This window comes from Mustela erminea, chromosome 17 (assembly GCF_009829155.1).
Source record: "Mustela erminea isolate mMusErm1 chromosome 17, mMusErm1.Pri, whole genome shotgun sequence".
Classification (NCBI taxonomy): domain Eukaryota; kingdom Metazoa; phylum Chordata; class Mammalia; order Carnivora; family Mustelidae; genus Mustela; species Mustela erminea.
In genome coordinates, this window is record NC_045630.1 from 6,001,437 (window position 1) to 6,016,309 (window position 14,873).

Here is a 14,873-nt window from a genome sequence, read left to right on the forward strand (position 1 = left end):
TGTGCCTTTATTCTTTTAATGCGTTCCTTTGATATTTCAACAGGATTCTTTAACAAAATCCAAGGTTTAAAAATAATACAAGTCCCTGGAATGCTTCAACTCTTACCTCACCCATTTATTCCTATCTGCCATTCTTTTCAGTGTTTTAATATCACCTTCTGTTTTTTATAAACAAGACTATACTCTTTGCTCCCATACCCTCTTACTGTGCCTTCCCTCTTGGATAATTTTTCTTATCTCTAAAGTACATTCTTCAAAAGTTAGTGTGGCATGAGACTCTGGATTGTAGACGCTTTTTTCACCTGTCTGGATGTATACATCACACTTATTTTTGAGAGATAGGTCTGCTAATTATAAAATTCTGGGCTGCAAATAAATTCTGGGTGCCTCAGACTCTTCCTTGGGTTAACAGCTCTGCTTTGGTCCAATTTTTGTGTCTTTGTTTCTAATCTGAATTTTCTCTCAGGCTCTTGTATGTTTTCTATTTCTCTTTATGTTTGTTTTGGCTAATCCTTAGGGGACACTGCCAACCAAGAACTATTTTAAAATAAATTCTTGCCTTGCATTTTAGGATCACGTATTGTGGATTGAGGCCCAGGGCAGAGTGATTGCCTGTTTGAGATCATGGCTTCTCCTGTGAGAGAGTTTCCCCTCCCAGCCATAGCTGCAGGGACATGGACACGTTTTCTCAGTGTCTGCTTTAGTCAGTTTCCTCTTCACTGAGGGCGTGTCTCTTTGGACACCTTGGAGAATTCTAGTCCTATTCAAAATGTCCCTATATGGCCTTTAAACTACAGCTCTGAGTTGCTGGGTTTCACTAAACCCTCAGTACCCTTTTACACCCCTTTGGAGTTTTGCTGTTATTTGTTTTTATGACCTCAGAGAATTTTCCTTATATTCTAGCCAACTCAGCCATGCATTCAACTTTACTTTCATCCAGTATCTTTGTGTGCTCTGTTGTGAAACTTCTGATATCTCGTCCTTAGTGTGGTTGAAAATAGAGGTCTACATTGTATTTTTTAATTAAAGTATCTTTGAGATGATTTTGTATCAGTACTTTCTTCTTAATGACTTTATGGTATTCCTTTGTAAAAATGCACCACTTACTTGCTTGTTTCTTTACTTATGAACCTTCTTTCCTCCATCATTGCTCTGAAAGTAGAAAAATTATAGAGGATAAATGTGTACAATTTTCATACTATGTATGTGTACAGCATATTCCTTAATATTGAACTGCTTGGTCACAAGCAATATTGGCCTTATTCTCAAGGCCTCCCTTTCCCATTGTTTCTCCCAACCTTGTTTCTCTAGTCTGTGCATAGCTAAATCCTGTGTGTTTTCTTTCTCTTTCTCTTTTTTTTTTTTTTTTTAAGATTTTATTTATTTATTTGACAGAGACACAGCAAGAGAGGAAACACAAGCAAGGAGAGTGGAGAGGGAGGAGCAGACTGTCCCCCGAGCAGGGAGCCCAACGTGGGGCTTGATCCCAGGGCCCTGCAATAATGATCTTAGTCGAAGGCAGACACTTAACTGAGCCACCCAGGCGCCCCAAATCCTCTGTATTTTCTCAAACACATCAGCTTCTCTCAAACCCCATTTCATTCACCCTTTCCTACCTCAAAATAATTTCTTGCTTCTGTTATGCTAACCCCTTTTTAGGAGGTCTCATTTTTTCTTGTTATTGTAGTACAGTCACCAGTGAACCTCATAATAATCTATAGTCTTCTGGAAAAGATTGGATCATGCTCAGTATCATGATTATTAAGGTTGATGAATGGTCATTGTAATTCAGATATATTTAAATTATATCTAATATATTTTAAAATATGTCAGATATCTGACATATAGTTTTAAAATATTCTCTATTTGCCTTCCATGCTACATAATAAACTACTAAGTGCGTATTTTTTTATTTAACCTTTCCTTCCTTAGGTGCTGGGTGCTTGGAAAAGGATCCACTATGAGAATCCTAACCAAATTGTTATGTTCTTGTAGCAGAAACCCAAATACATTCCTTAATGGATGATATAATACTTCTATTTTTTTTTTTAAGAAAAGTCAGCTAGAAATTGAATAATGACTACTACATTTAAAATTATAAACATTTTTTTGTTAAAGCAATTCTTGTGTAATGAAACCAAAGGATCCTTTTCTATAATTACTTAGAAAATAACAACATGTTGATGCAGAGGGAAATACTCATAACTTAATAAATTTAACAATTTTGAATTGCAAAGATTCTGGTTAATGTTTAAAATTTGTCAGTCTACTAATTTTCTTCTTGACAGACTTTTTTTGGGGGGAGGTGGATGTGATTTGAGCATTAGAATTATTAGGGACATTAGAATCCCATAGAAAGGAGTATGTCCAGATAGGATGTCTCTGATTACCTATCTCTACTCTGAAGGTTAGTAACACTTGTGAGGCATATATCCATGGCACACAGGAGTGCATAGGTATGATTACCCCTTTCTCCATTATAGAGGAATAAAATCTTAGTGAGATACTCATAAAGCATATTAACCTATGAGAAAAGTCATCTAACTCAGATGGCAAATAGTCTCTCATGTGCCAAATCTAATAGGTTGATAGTGGATTCTTGGAGTCTTGTTTGGGGCATAATTCTTAGGTTTTTAACTGGATTCTTGAATTTTAATGAATTAGCTTTATTGTGATTAATGCTCATGTGATGCTGTACCTTTTTCTATTTTTTTTTTTACTTTTAACCTAAGTGTATATTAATATTTTAAGTAGGATTCATTGAGATTACATGTAGTTAAAACTTTTCTAGCCCATTTGAAAATCTGTGCCTTTTAATCAAGTATTTAGATTACTTACATTTAATAAACCAATCAATATGGTTGCATTTCATTTGCTATCTTTATATTTGTATTTTGTTTGTCACAACTGTTTTCCTTTTTATCTTTTTTCCTTAACTTCTTATGGATTAGTTGGATATTTCATTTTATTTGTACCATTGGCTTATGAGCTTTATCTTTTTGTTTTTTCTTTTTAGTGGTTTTCCGAGGGTTTATATAACTCTTTATCACATTCTATCTTCAAATAATCTTACTGAGTTTCACATATAATCTAAGAGATTTAACAGTGTATTTCCATTTTCCCTCCTGCTCTTTGTGTTGTTGTTGCCATATTTTTATTTCCATATAAATCATAACCAAAACAATAAATTGTTTGTACTTTTAACAGTCAATTACCTTTTAAAGAAATGTGTGAGAAAATGTCTTTTATATCCTTACACATATTTTGCATTTCTAGTTCTTTTCTTATGTAAGTCTGCCAGTGCCAAACCTTTTAGCATTTGATTGCTTGAAATGTTTTATTTGTTTTTTTTCCTCCATTTATGATAGATATTTTCACTTGATATAGAATTGTCAGTTAATAGTTTTGTTGTTTTTGTTTGATTTTTCTTGTCACATGTCAGGATATTTTTCTCTTGTCTTCCATTTGCATAATTTCTGATGACAAATATGTATTAGTTTCCTATAGTTGCTATTTAAAAAATTACTACAACTTTGTTGACTTAAAACAACACAAATTTATTATCTTACAGCTCTGGAGATCAGAAATACAAATTGAGGGGCACCTGGGTGACTCACTGGGTTAAAGCCTCTGCCTTAGGCTCAGGTCATGATTCCAAGGTCCTGGGATCGAGCCCCACATCGGGCTCTCTGCTTGGCAGGGAGCCTGCTTCCTCCTCTCTCTCTGCCTGCCTTTCTGCCTACTTGTGATCTCTGTCTGTCAAATAAATAAATAAAATCTTAAAAAAAATCCAAATTGACCTTGTTGAGCTAAAATTATGGGGTCAGCAGCGCTTTCCTTCTTCTGGAAACTCTAAGGCAGAATTTATTTCCTTGACTTTTTCAAATTCTGGAAGTTTCCTCCATTTCTTACTCTAAGTTTTCTTGCATCTTCAAAGTCAACAATAGCCAATGAAGTTTTTCTTATGTTGTTTCACTTTGACACTGATTTTCTTGCCTCTCTCTTTTACTTCTAAGGACTTTGTGATTACTTTGGGCCAATCTAGATAATGCAAGATGACTTTTCATCTCAGTATCAGCTGATTAGCAACATTGATTCCATCTGCAACCTCAATTTCCCCTTGACATGTAACATAGCATATTCACAGGTTCTGAAGATTAAGACATAAACATCTTTGGGAGGCCATTATTCTGCCTCCCACAAAGTCTTTGGTAATTTTTATTTTTGTTCCTTGAAATAAAATGTATTTCCTCCCACTTCTGACTGTTTTAAAATTCTGTGTTTATTGATTATTTTCAGGATTTTGGATTATAATATACATTTTTGTATGCGTATATATATCGTTTTTATTGTTTGGAGTTAATTGACCTCCTGGACCTAGGAGTTTATAGTTTATAATCAGATTTGGAACACCCTTGGCCATTATTCCTGTAGTGACTTTTCTGCTCCAGCTCCCTTCCTCTTACTACTCCGATTTCACAGGTGCTGGGCTGTCTACTTGTCCCGAAGTCATCAAACCAAGTCTTAGGTTTTTCAGTCTTTTCTTCTGTACGCTTCAGTTGGGATAGATCCGATTATGTCTTGAAGTTAATTGCTCTTTGCTTCTGAAATATCTAACCTCATGTTATTTTTATTTCTAAGTGAATTTTGTTTTTAATGAAAGTCAGTTTTTCATTTCCTATACTGTGTTTTTTCATCGCTAGAAATCCCACCTAGTTCGTTCTTTTGTATCTCCCATTGTTATGTACTGCACATCTGTGTCCCCCCAAATTCATATATTGAAACCCTCAATGCGTTGGTATTAGGAAGTGGGGTTTTGAGAGGTGATTAGGTTATGAGGTTGGAGTCCTTATAAATGGGACTAATGCCCTTACAGGAGAAGATATGAGAGAGTGTGCCTGTCCGTACTGTGGTGTGTGAGAATGCAACAAAAAGCTGCCTGCCTGCAAACCAGCAAGAAGTCTCTCACTGGAACCCCTTAAACTCGCACTCCGGTGCCGGACTTCTGGCCTCCAGAACCATGACAAATGAACTTTGTTTAAGCTAGCAAGTCTTCGGTATTTTGTTACAGCAGTCTGAAGAGACTGAGACATCCATTTCCTCCTATGTCCATGTTTTTCTTTAATATTTGAGCATAGTTATAATAACTGCTTTAATTTTAATGCTTTTATTTTATTTGCTAGTTTATCTCTTACTAGTCCCAGCTCTGTTTCTGTTGATTTATTTATCTTCTGGTAATCGATGACAATTCCCAATACTTGGTCAGTCTACTCATTTTTTATTAACTCCTAGGCGCTGTTATTGTTCACTGTGTGGATTTTGTGCATTACTCTAAAGAATATTCGGCTTTGTTTGTGTAGGCAATTTTAATTACTTGTTTCTCAGTTTTGATCCTTTAAGGCCTGTTTGTAAACTTTGCTGGGGCTTGTCTGCAGCGTCCTTCACATCGGTGATAATTCAGTGCTAATAAGGTCCTACCCCCACGCCACCTCCCCAGCACACACACCGGGGTCTCCACTAGCTATCCTGTCCCAGGTGGTCACAAACAGTTTCCATTACAGATTGTAAACACCTCTTGGCCCTGTATGAGCGCTGGGAATTATTCAGTTTATAGCATCTTGATTCTTCGCTTTGACCAACCAAGACTTTGCTTCACTCTCTCTATGTGCCACCTAATAGCAAAAACTCGAAAAGACCTCAGTGCAGATTTCTGGCCTTCTTTTCTGCAAGGCTCTTTTCCTCTCTGGCTCTCAGCCCCTCAATTTTCAGCTATTTCAGATTCCCCAAACTCCTCCCTATATAGCCTCAACTCAGCAAGACTGTCTTCTCTGGGTTCCCCTTCCTGGGCCCACAGTCTGGAAATTGCCTTTAGACAGAAATTCGGGAAGATCTTAGGGTTCAACTAGTTCGTTTACCTTCTTTCAGAAACGACAGCCTTGTGCTGCCAGTTTTCCAGTAAATGAAGACAGTCCTGTCATACACACACACACACACACACACACTACATATATATGTATATTATATTATTATATTATGTATATTATATATATACATGTATATATATATACATAATTTTTATTAACATATAGTGTATTATTTGCCCCAGGGGTACAGGTGTGTGAATCATCAGGCTTACACACCTCACAGCACTCACCATAGCACACATCCATCACCCAGTCTCCCCCTCCCACCCCCCTCCCCCCAGCAACCTTCAGTTTGTTTGTGAGATTAAGAGTCTTTTAGGGTTTGTCTCCCTCCTGATCCCCTCTTGTTTCATTTTTTTCCTTCCCTGCCCCCAACCCCCTACACTGCTTCTCAAATTCCTCATATCAGGGAGATCATATGATAGTTGTCTTTCTCGGTTTGACTTATTTCGCTCAGCATAATACCCTCTAGTTCCTGTCATTGCAAATGGCAGGATTTCATTTCTTTTGATGGCTGCATAGTATTCCATTGTGTATATACACCACCTCTTCTTTACCCATTCATCTGTTGGTGGACATCTCGGTTCTTTCCATAATTTGGCTATTGTGGACATTGTTGCTGTAAACATTTGGGTGCACATGCCCCCTTCAGATCACTACATTTGTATCTTTAGGGTAAATACCGAGTATTGTATCATATATTTTATCCAGTTTTCTGGTTGATTACAGCAGGAGGTAAGTTTGGTTCTTGTTAATCAAGTCCAGAAGTGAAAATCTCTTTCCCTTGGTTTAAAATGAAGGAAGGTCAGTCTCCTTTGCCTCGTTTGTTATGAATTCACACCATAAGAGGCTGAACCTGCCTCTGTCCACAGCTTTTTGGCCAGCTATTTTCCATTATTATCCCCCATCTTGTCTTATTATATCCTTGCTTCTCAACATTCTGTACTATGTGGCACTTAAGTCTTTGCACATTTTTTTCCTGCTGTTGTTTAAATGCCTTCTCTAATCTCTTCCTTTTTCATTTGACTGATGGTCATTCATCATTTTAGTCCCCGCTCAGCATTTGCCTTTCTCTTTTCCTTATTAACATCTCTCGCAATAGGTAAATGTTTAACTTAATTGTGCCCATAACAGACTTGGCAGCATGGCTCAGGGATCAGACTGTGTGAGTTTGAATCCTGTCTCTTTCTCTTATTATTTCTGGATTTCTAGTATGTTGTGCAAATTATTTAACTGCCAATTTCCTTCTTGTAAATGGGAGTGATTATAGTGCCTTTTATCATTGTGGGTTATTACATGTAAATAATTAGAATAGTAATGCCAGTATCTATATTAACATTCTCATTGAACTATCCTTGTAATAATTTCTGCAAATAATGATTTGTCTCTCTTCTCATCTAACATTATCTTGAAAGGAGAGGCTCCAAAATAGTACCCATGTATTAGCTCCTAACAAAGTATCCAAAGCATACCGTGATCAAAGTTTGGTTGAAATGTAACATTAAGTCATGCAGCTTTTGTTTCTAGGTTTGGAATGCCCTAGCCTTCCTATTGTAATTCCTGCATTGTGTTGGCAAGTAAAGTTGGGAAAGAGGAAATACCTTGGGAAAGATTTTCTGGTTTTCCAGTTTTTTGGTTTAAGCAGTTTTGCATTTGGATATTTTGAATTTTCAAATCAGAATTAATTGGTACTGCATATAATATGGAAAGTTCAGTCTTAAAACATTCATTTGCATATTTTTAATTAAAGGCCTATAGACATTTTTGTGTTGTCTGAAGGATCCTGATGTAAGTTCAGCTTGGAACTTGTTAGAGGGTGTGCTTAGTTCATCGTCTTCAGTAGCATAGTTGTTACTTGATAAAGAAAGAAAGGAATTTGCCACAGATGTGTCTTTTCTTTAATATTGATTAGTGAAGGTTTTTGAGGGATTTAGAGACTTATGTAGAATATGAGTAGAATAATATGTAGGCGTTACCTATTTTTATTTAGATTTTATTTGAAAAATTGGGTGGTATAAACAGTGTTTCAGTTGGAAACCAATACCTCTTTTATACTGTATTGTTCACAGAATGTGAAACGCATGCGCACACATTATGTTTTCCCATGTCGTTTTCACTTTGGGTGTAAAATGAAGATTTAGAAAGGAATTTCACTGAGGACCACTTCAATAACTACATCAGGCTGGGTGATAATAGCACATGGCTTTCTTGTATTTTAGGGCTGGCCAGAAGCCACATATATCAAATTTTTGAAGTATGCATCATTTACTATAGTACGTATGTTTCTTGAGTTTTTATGGTGAGCTCGTTTTCCTTATGTTTATGCACACCTATATTTCTAGGTATGTGTTTTTATGGTGTATATTTTTAAGCACAGAGTAGGAATAACCCTCCGTATTAACTCAAAGTTGGATGTGAATTACTGCAAAGGCTAAGTTGTAATTTTATAGTCTGTAGATACTGTTTTTCTTCCTCCCAGGAATATCCCTTAGCCTTTGTTTTATTGTCCTAAGAACATTGGAACATCAAGAAGGAATGCACTGAGAGTTAGTTCTATCTAAGGGAAGAAATTCTGATATTCATTCACTGTCTGACACACAGAAACCGCCTAAGTTTCCTTGACTTTCAGTTCATTGTCAAAAGGAATAGTGTCTCAAAAAAGTCTCAAAACCAAAGCAATATATCTGCAATTAAATGACAACTTGAAATGACTCAGAAGAAAGGCACTGCATCTCTCTAAAAAAGAACCCATACTGGCTGCACTTAAAAGCAACTGAAAGGCACATTCATCGCTAATTATAAACAAAAACTAGTTAACACTTTAAATAAAAGGGAAAAGAGCGAAAAAGATTTAGAGCCTAGACAAGCAGATGAAAGGGTTCTAAGTTGCCTTCCATCTGATACTACTCAAACGCAACTCTGTCTCCAATTACCTGGGAATATGTGGTATTCCCTCATGAAACCCCCAGACCATTCGTGCCTCTGCTTACTCAGAGTCATTTGGAACAAGTTCAGCTGAAATATTTAACATTGCACAAGAGTCTGGAGCCAGAGAAGAGACTACAGACGCCAGTCCCTCGGTCAAAATAGTAACTTAGTAGGACAACAACGCCAGAAAATATTTGTGGGAGCAGAGATTTGGGGGAGGAAGTCTTAGTGCTGTTGGAGAAGCTATCATTGGATGCCAACAAGCTGAAACAGAATCATTAAGACACTTTTGAATTACTTGCATGCTCAGGGACATAGGAATATCCATGCCAATGGCCTCTTTGCTAGAATTGGGTCTGATAGGTAATCTTGTGCCCTCGCACTAGAATAAATAAATGGGGGGGGGGGGGACTCACCAAATAAATAAATCAAGTCTGCCTCCTAAAAGTTCAGTGTTTCTTTTTTCTTTCCCTTTTTTTTTTTTTTTTTTTTTTTTTTTAAATATGGTTTTAACCACAAGTTTCCTCTGCCTCAAATGGCAGACTGCTAGCTTCTGAGATTTGGGGAGCAGAGGGGAGCCATCACTATGACAGTTGCAGTATTTTGATTACTGTCTCAGACCCAGTTTGCCCCTGAAGTGCAGAGGTTGGTTCTGTAAGGTCCATTTATTTCCACACCTTTAGATTTTAGGTCTGTTACTGTTGAGTTCCTCAGATTCTCTGGAGAGTGTCAGGACAAAGCACTTGTTATTTTCACTGCTCTGCCCTCTTCTTCTCTCTCCTCTGATATCAGTACAGGGTTGGTTGCTTTGGTTCATCATTTCGGTTCTCTTCTCCGCACTTACGACTCTGTTTTCAGTATATCCGCTCTCAAAACGTTTTCTTGGCAGTGGAACTCAGATATCAAGATAGGAATGGTTACCCATTGTACATGTCGAGTAAAAAATGCGTGCTTGAGACGAACATTGCTGCCTTTCAAAATGTCATCTTATCTTTTGTATTTTGCACTGTCTCTTGAAATTTACAGAAGGTGTTGTCTTATTACCTGTAGCAATTTCATTTACTGCTGTTCCTCCAAAGAAAGGGCTGAAAGACTGTCAACTTCCTCTTGTACTATAAGTATTGGGAGTTCTCCATTATAGGCCTATGAAAACCACAACACACACACACACACACACACACACACACACACACAGATGAAGTAGAAATAAAAAAAACAAAAGACATTCAATACAGAGTTATTCTTTGATTTTTGTGAAAGTTTTTGAGTCTCCTATGATATTTCTTGGCCCATAACTTCTTTATATAACATGTTATAAGGAGGTTCTCTTATTTTAACATTGTAGAAGGCTCATTCTGAATCTGGGTTCTATCTGTAGAAGCATTAAGAAGAGGATGTTTGATGACCCTACAATGGAGAAATCTTTGCATTTTTGAAGATAACATCCCGGTCCCTTTTTATAGTTATGGTAATATGGAGAGAGAGAAAAAAAAAATACATTATTACCTGTGCTGCAGGTGGTTTATATTTTATTTAATTAGGAAACTCAAGGAAAAGAAATGATTACCCTGTTTTAATGATAAAGAGAAGTTATTAAATCAACGTGATTCATAAGGTTATTAAAATCTAGCACAGCTTAGTGGCTGATCTAGAATTCATACGTAGGTCTGCCCAGCTGAATTTCATGTTCTAATCCCGAACACTGATCCTGATGGGATCTGAAAACAAGAGCTTGAGTGGTAAGACCCTTGCCAAGGAAGCGTAGCTTTCTCATACATGACACAGGAAAAGCAGTTTCCAGAGATCTGAGGCCAGGGAGGCCCTAGGACAGTGGTGTCCCTTAGGAGTCACAGCAATTCCTCTGGGGTGGTCGAGACTTCCTGGGCAGCTGGGTGCAGGGAGCCTCAGATGATCGGAAGACAGCATGAAGATCACTCCAAACCAAACCTTGGACTTGTTTGTCTATTTTAAATACTTTTTTTTAAAAGATTTTGTTATTTATTTATTTATTTGAGAGAGAGAGCGCGCGCATGAGCAGGTTGAGGGGCAGAGGGAGAAGCAGACTCCCCACTGAGCAGGGAGCCCGACATAGGGCTCCATCCCGGGACTCTGGGATCATGACCTAAGCAGAAGGCAGATGCTTAACCAGCTGAGCCACCCAGGAGCCCCTATTTTAAATGCTTTTTTTAAAACTTTTCTGTGGTTACCATTATCATGAATGACTAGAAGTCTGCCATCCTTGTTTGATAGGTCAAAAAAGAGATGAGCTATGTACTATAAAGAATGGGAAAATGGATCTTACTTTAAATAGAAAAGTGGGAACTTTTATATCCCTTACCTAGCAAATTTTGCATACTTTTTATCAAAGTTTATAGACAATAGGTTGTAAATATAAGGGAAACCACTGCTAAAAGTAGCACCGACATTCAGAACTAGTCACAAAGTCCTCTGTGCCGTTAGAAATGACCTGAAAACAATATTTATGCTTTTGAAAAAGTAGGTCAGGGAATAAAAGAATTAGCAGTAAGATGTTGACATGGTTTATAGAAAATAATCTTATTGCTGTCACCTTCAACTTTTACTAGAAAACCTGTGTGTATAACACAGACGGTCACAGCCTGTCAGAAGCTTTTACTCGAACTAAAAAAACCATCTAAGATTTTTGTCCCCTCTTGTGACTACCTTGAGTACTCCCCAAATGAACGGTAGTGTTATTTTGTTTCTAAAAGGTATCTTACTTTTCACTAACTTAATTACATTTTCTTTTCCTTTGGTGGATTTCATCCTCCTCAACTAAAGAAACCAAATCTTGCATTTGTCACTAACTTAACATAATAAGTGTGTTTAAAGGAATCATGACAGAAAATGTTGATGGAGTGTTTATACAAGCAGCATGTTGGAAAATGGTATCTCGGTGTTCCCAGAAAACAGAATTGCACCCCGACTTTTCAGAAGGATTTTGTTTCTAAGATTGCCATACAAAGGAAAATCTGTCTAGTTCCTTGAATTGTTGACTCTCCATCAAGAGTTGAAATGTGTACTCTAATGCACTTGCTTTGATCTCTCATTTGACTGTTTATCAAAGTTGATTACACTCTGAATACACAAATCCTCTTAGCTTCAAAATAATGTGAAAATAATGGATAATAGAGCATTTTTAAGTATTCTCTGCTATTCCAATTTGGTTTTATGATTGTAATGTGGTCATTAGGCTGGGGAAGAGGGTCTGTTTTTATGTTTAGTTTCCTTGGTAAGACCCAGTCGTTTGCCACATTGGATTAGAATGTTTTTTTTCAGCCAAACTTGCTCACGCAGGGAAGCAAGAGCTGCTTTAGGACACATCAAAAGGAATCATTATGAACATATGAAACTCCCTTCATTCCACTCACCACAATTTAGAGGCTTACACTTTTGAAAAGCTGTATGTGCTTTCTTGATCTACATAGAAGTTGAAACGTAATGAAATAGCACTTGATGTATTCAATTAAAGATAATTATGTATTACATCACGTTACAAATTTCAAGAGCATGGAGTCCAACATTTTTGAAGAACATTTATCTAGCCTCTGCTAATTATTGGCGGCACTGTGCTAAGTCTTTTATGTATGTTAACAGATTATTTTCCTAAGATTACATAGCTAATCTTAGTGGCAGAATCAGGAATAGAACACAGATCTCTAGCATCTCATTCTGGCGCGTTTTAAATTTCATAAATCGTTTACTTGATTCTTCTAATGTACTCCAGAAATTTTCTTCCAATCTCAGTCTTCATCTCTGTATTTTATTTTTTTAATTTTTTAGTTCCTTTGAAGATTTTGTTTATTTATTTATTTGACAGAGAGAGAGAGAGCACAGGAACATGATGAACAGGGGGAGTGGGAGAGGGAAAGTAAGCTACCTCCCGAGCCGGAGCCCAACGCGGGGCTCGATCCCAGGATCCTGGGATCATGACCTGAACTGAAGGCAGTCGCTTAACCGACTGAGCCACCCGGGCGCCCCAATCTCTGTATTTTCAAAACGCAGAGAATACACACATGAGGGAAGTTGGAAGACTGTCCTTCCTGGAAATGGCATGCATTGCAGTGCTTTGTGGTTTTGCCTTAAACACACTTTGTATGGCTCTAGACTTGCTGCTTGAAGCCAACCATTATCAAGTCAGGCAGCCCAGTGCAGATTTAATAAGACAGCGTGTTCATGTTAGAGCCTTTTCGAAGCAAAATCATGGAGCATTTATTCTGGTTTTCAATACGGCTAACAACTGACCCAGAAGTTCTTGTGAACAATCTAATGTACAAAAAAAGGAAAGGGGACAACACTTTCTGTTCCCGGCTCAAACGATGCCTGCCGAGTTCCCCAGTCCTGGCCAGGAGTGGCAGCGTGACCCTCCATGTGGCTTTGCAGATGTTGTACAGACCTTTGAACAAACAGTCCTGAGGTGGTAAAACATTAACCAGCCCAAGCTGGACAATTGCGCATTCAGTAGTGACAGAGACACTTTGACAATTCTCAAATGGCCGTTGGGTAGCTTTCGTGCCCTGTTCCAACGTCTTACAATCAACTCCTCTACTCCACTTTGTTTCCTCCTTCCTCCAGACGGTCACAAGGGTGACCTACAAGGGAGTGATTGTAAAAGGGCAGTGTCTTCTTTCACTCGTTCTAGGTTTTCTTTAATTTTTTTTTAACTTTTTGTCCTATCACTCAGTGATTTTCAAAAGTGTGACAAACCGTTAGCAGCATGAAATCAATTTAGTGGGTCACAAATAGACTTTGAAATCTAATAGAATGAACTAAAAATGTGAGAGTATTGAATGAAGTTAAGAGTAGTTTTGAAACTTTTGTAGCAGTTGCGTGTGTCTGTGTGGAGTAATCCATAAATTCCTAGCATGCTTGCTGGTCAAAAAAATGTAGAATTCACTGCCACACCTATTTCATGTGCTGGAGTTCCTATGTTATTTTAAATAATTTCAAATAGTGATGTGGTTGATGGCTTTCTCAAATTTGGTCTTGAAGTTTATGTCAGGGTACCATTTATTTTGAAACAAAAGCGATAGCAAATAAATGATTGTACTGTTGCCTCCTACTTTTAATAAGTAGAAAATCTTAGGGTCTTGTACTTCTGTAGCAATAACCTTTGGATCTGTTCACTTGTGGTCTGGTGCAGAGAATACTGGTCAAGGTCACATACCATTTCTATTGAGCTTCTTGACTTAGTTTCTGTACTTTTGCTTGAGAGAATTATTTTTAACTAATTATTAGCATTTAAATCCTTGACAAACACATTTAATGTGAATATGAAATGAACTACTATTTTCTCAGGTTAATGTAACTGACTTAGAGAAATTACTTAGAAAAAAGGTATTACTTAGAATTTTAAATTTGTGCTTATTTATATCTTATGTGTGTTGGTACCTATTATTAACTTAATGAAAATTAAATATCTATTTAATCATATTTGCTTATAGATTTAAAATAAACTCTTTCTGGAATGCATTAGAATTAATTATGAATAAAAATATATTTCGTATTATTTGGATCATATTTTGCTTAAGATAGAATAACTATCATATATCTCATTTCTCTTTTTTTCTTGCATTTTTCAGCTAAAATTGATCAAGAGGCAGAAGAAAACTCACTGACAGAGACTCATAAATGGTGAGAAGTTGCTTTCCTTTAATACAAAAATGTATTCTCAGATAAGTTTATAAATTACTTATTAGTACATTTTATCTCAAGGAACCAATTATTAGCTCAGTTTTTATTTTCAAGCATAAAAGAAAAAGAAAATAATAGTTTAATATTGAGTTTCTGAATTTTATTTTAATGACTCTGGATGATTATCAGTCTGTTAAGTACAAAATTATTGTGAATACTTTAGTACCTTCTCTCTTGGATGACATTTTGGACTGTGGAAATACCAGAGAAGGGAGTATAGCAGGAACCTGTTTCAAGAAAGAAGGGTGAAGAGTTTGGTTCTTGGAACTATTGAGTTTAAGTAGCTTCCCTTGCATAAACTTCTACTTT

General features: G+C 36.8%; 1 protein-coding gene across 2 annotated transcripts in view; it reads left to right on the top strand.

The window, feature by feature from the left end:
• Positions 1–14,873, top strand: part of FMN2 (formin 2) — a 371,000-nt gene that overhangs the window by 278,203 nt on the left and 77,924 nt on the right. For both annotated transcript variants that reach the window (XM_032319379.1, XM_032319378.1), the window contains one exon: positions 14,453–14,504. In XM_032319379.1, the coding sequence (XP_032175270.1) occupies positions 14,453–14,504 (52 nt within the window). The remainder of the gene's footprint in view (positions 1–14,452; positions 14,505–14,873) is intronic.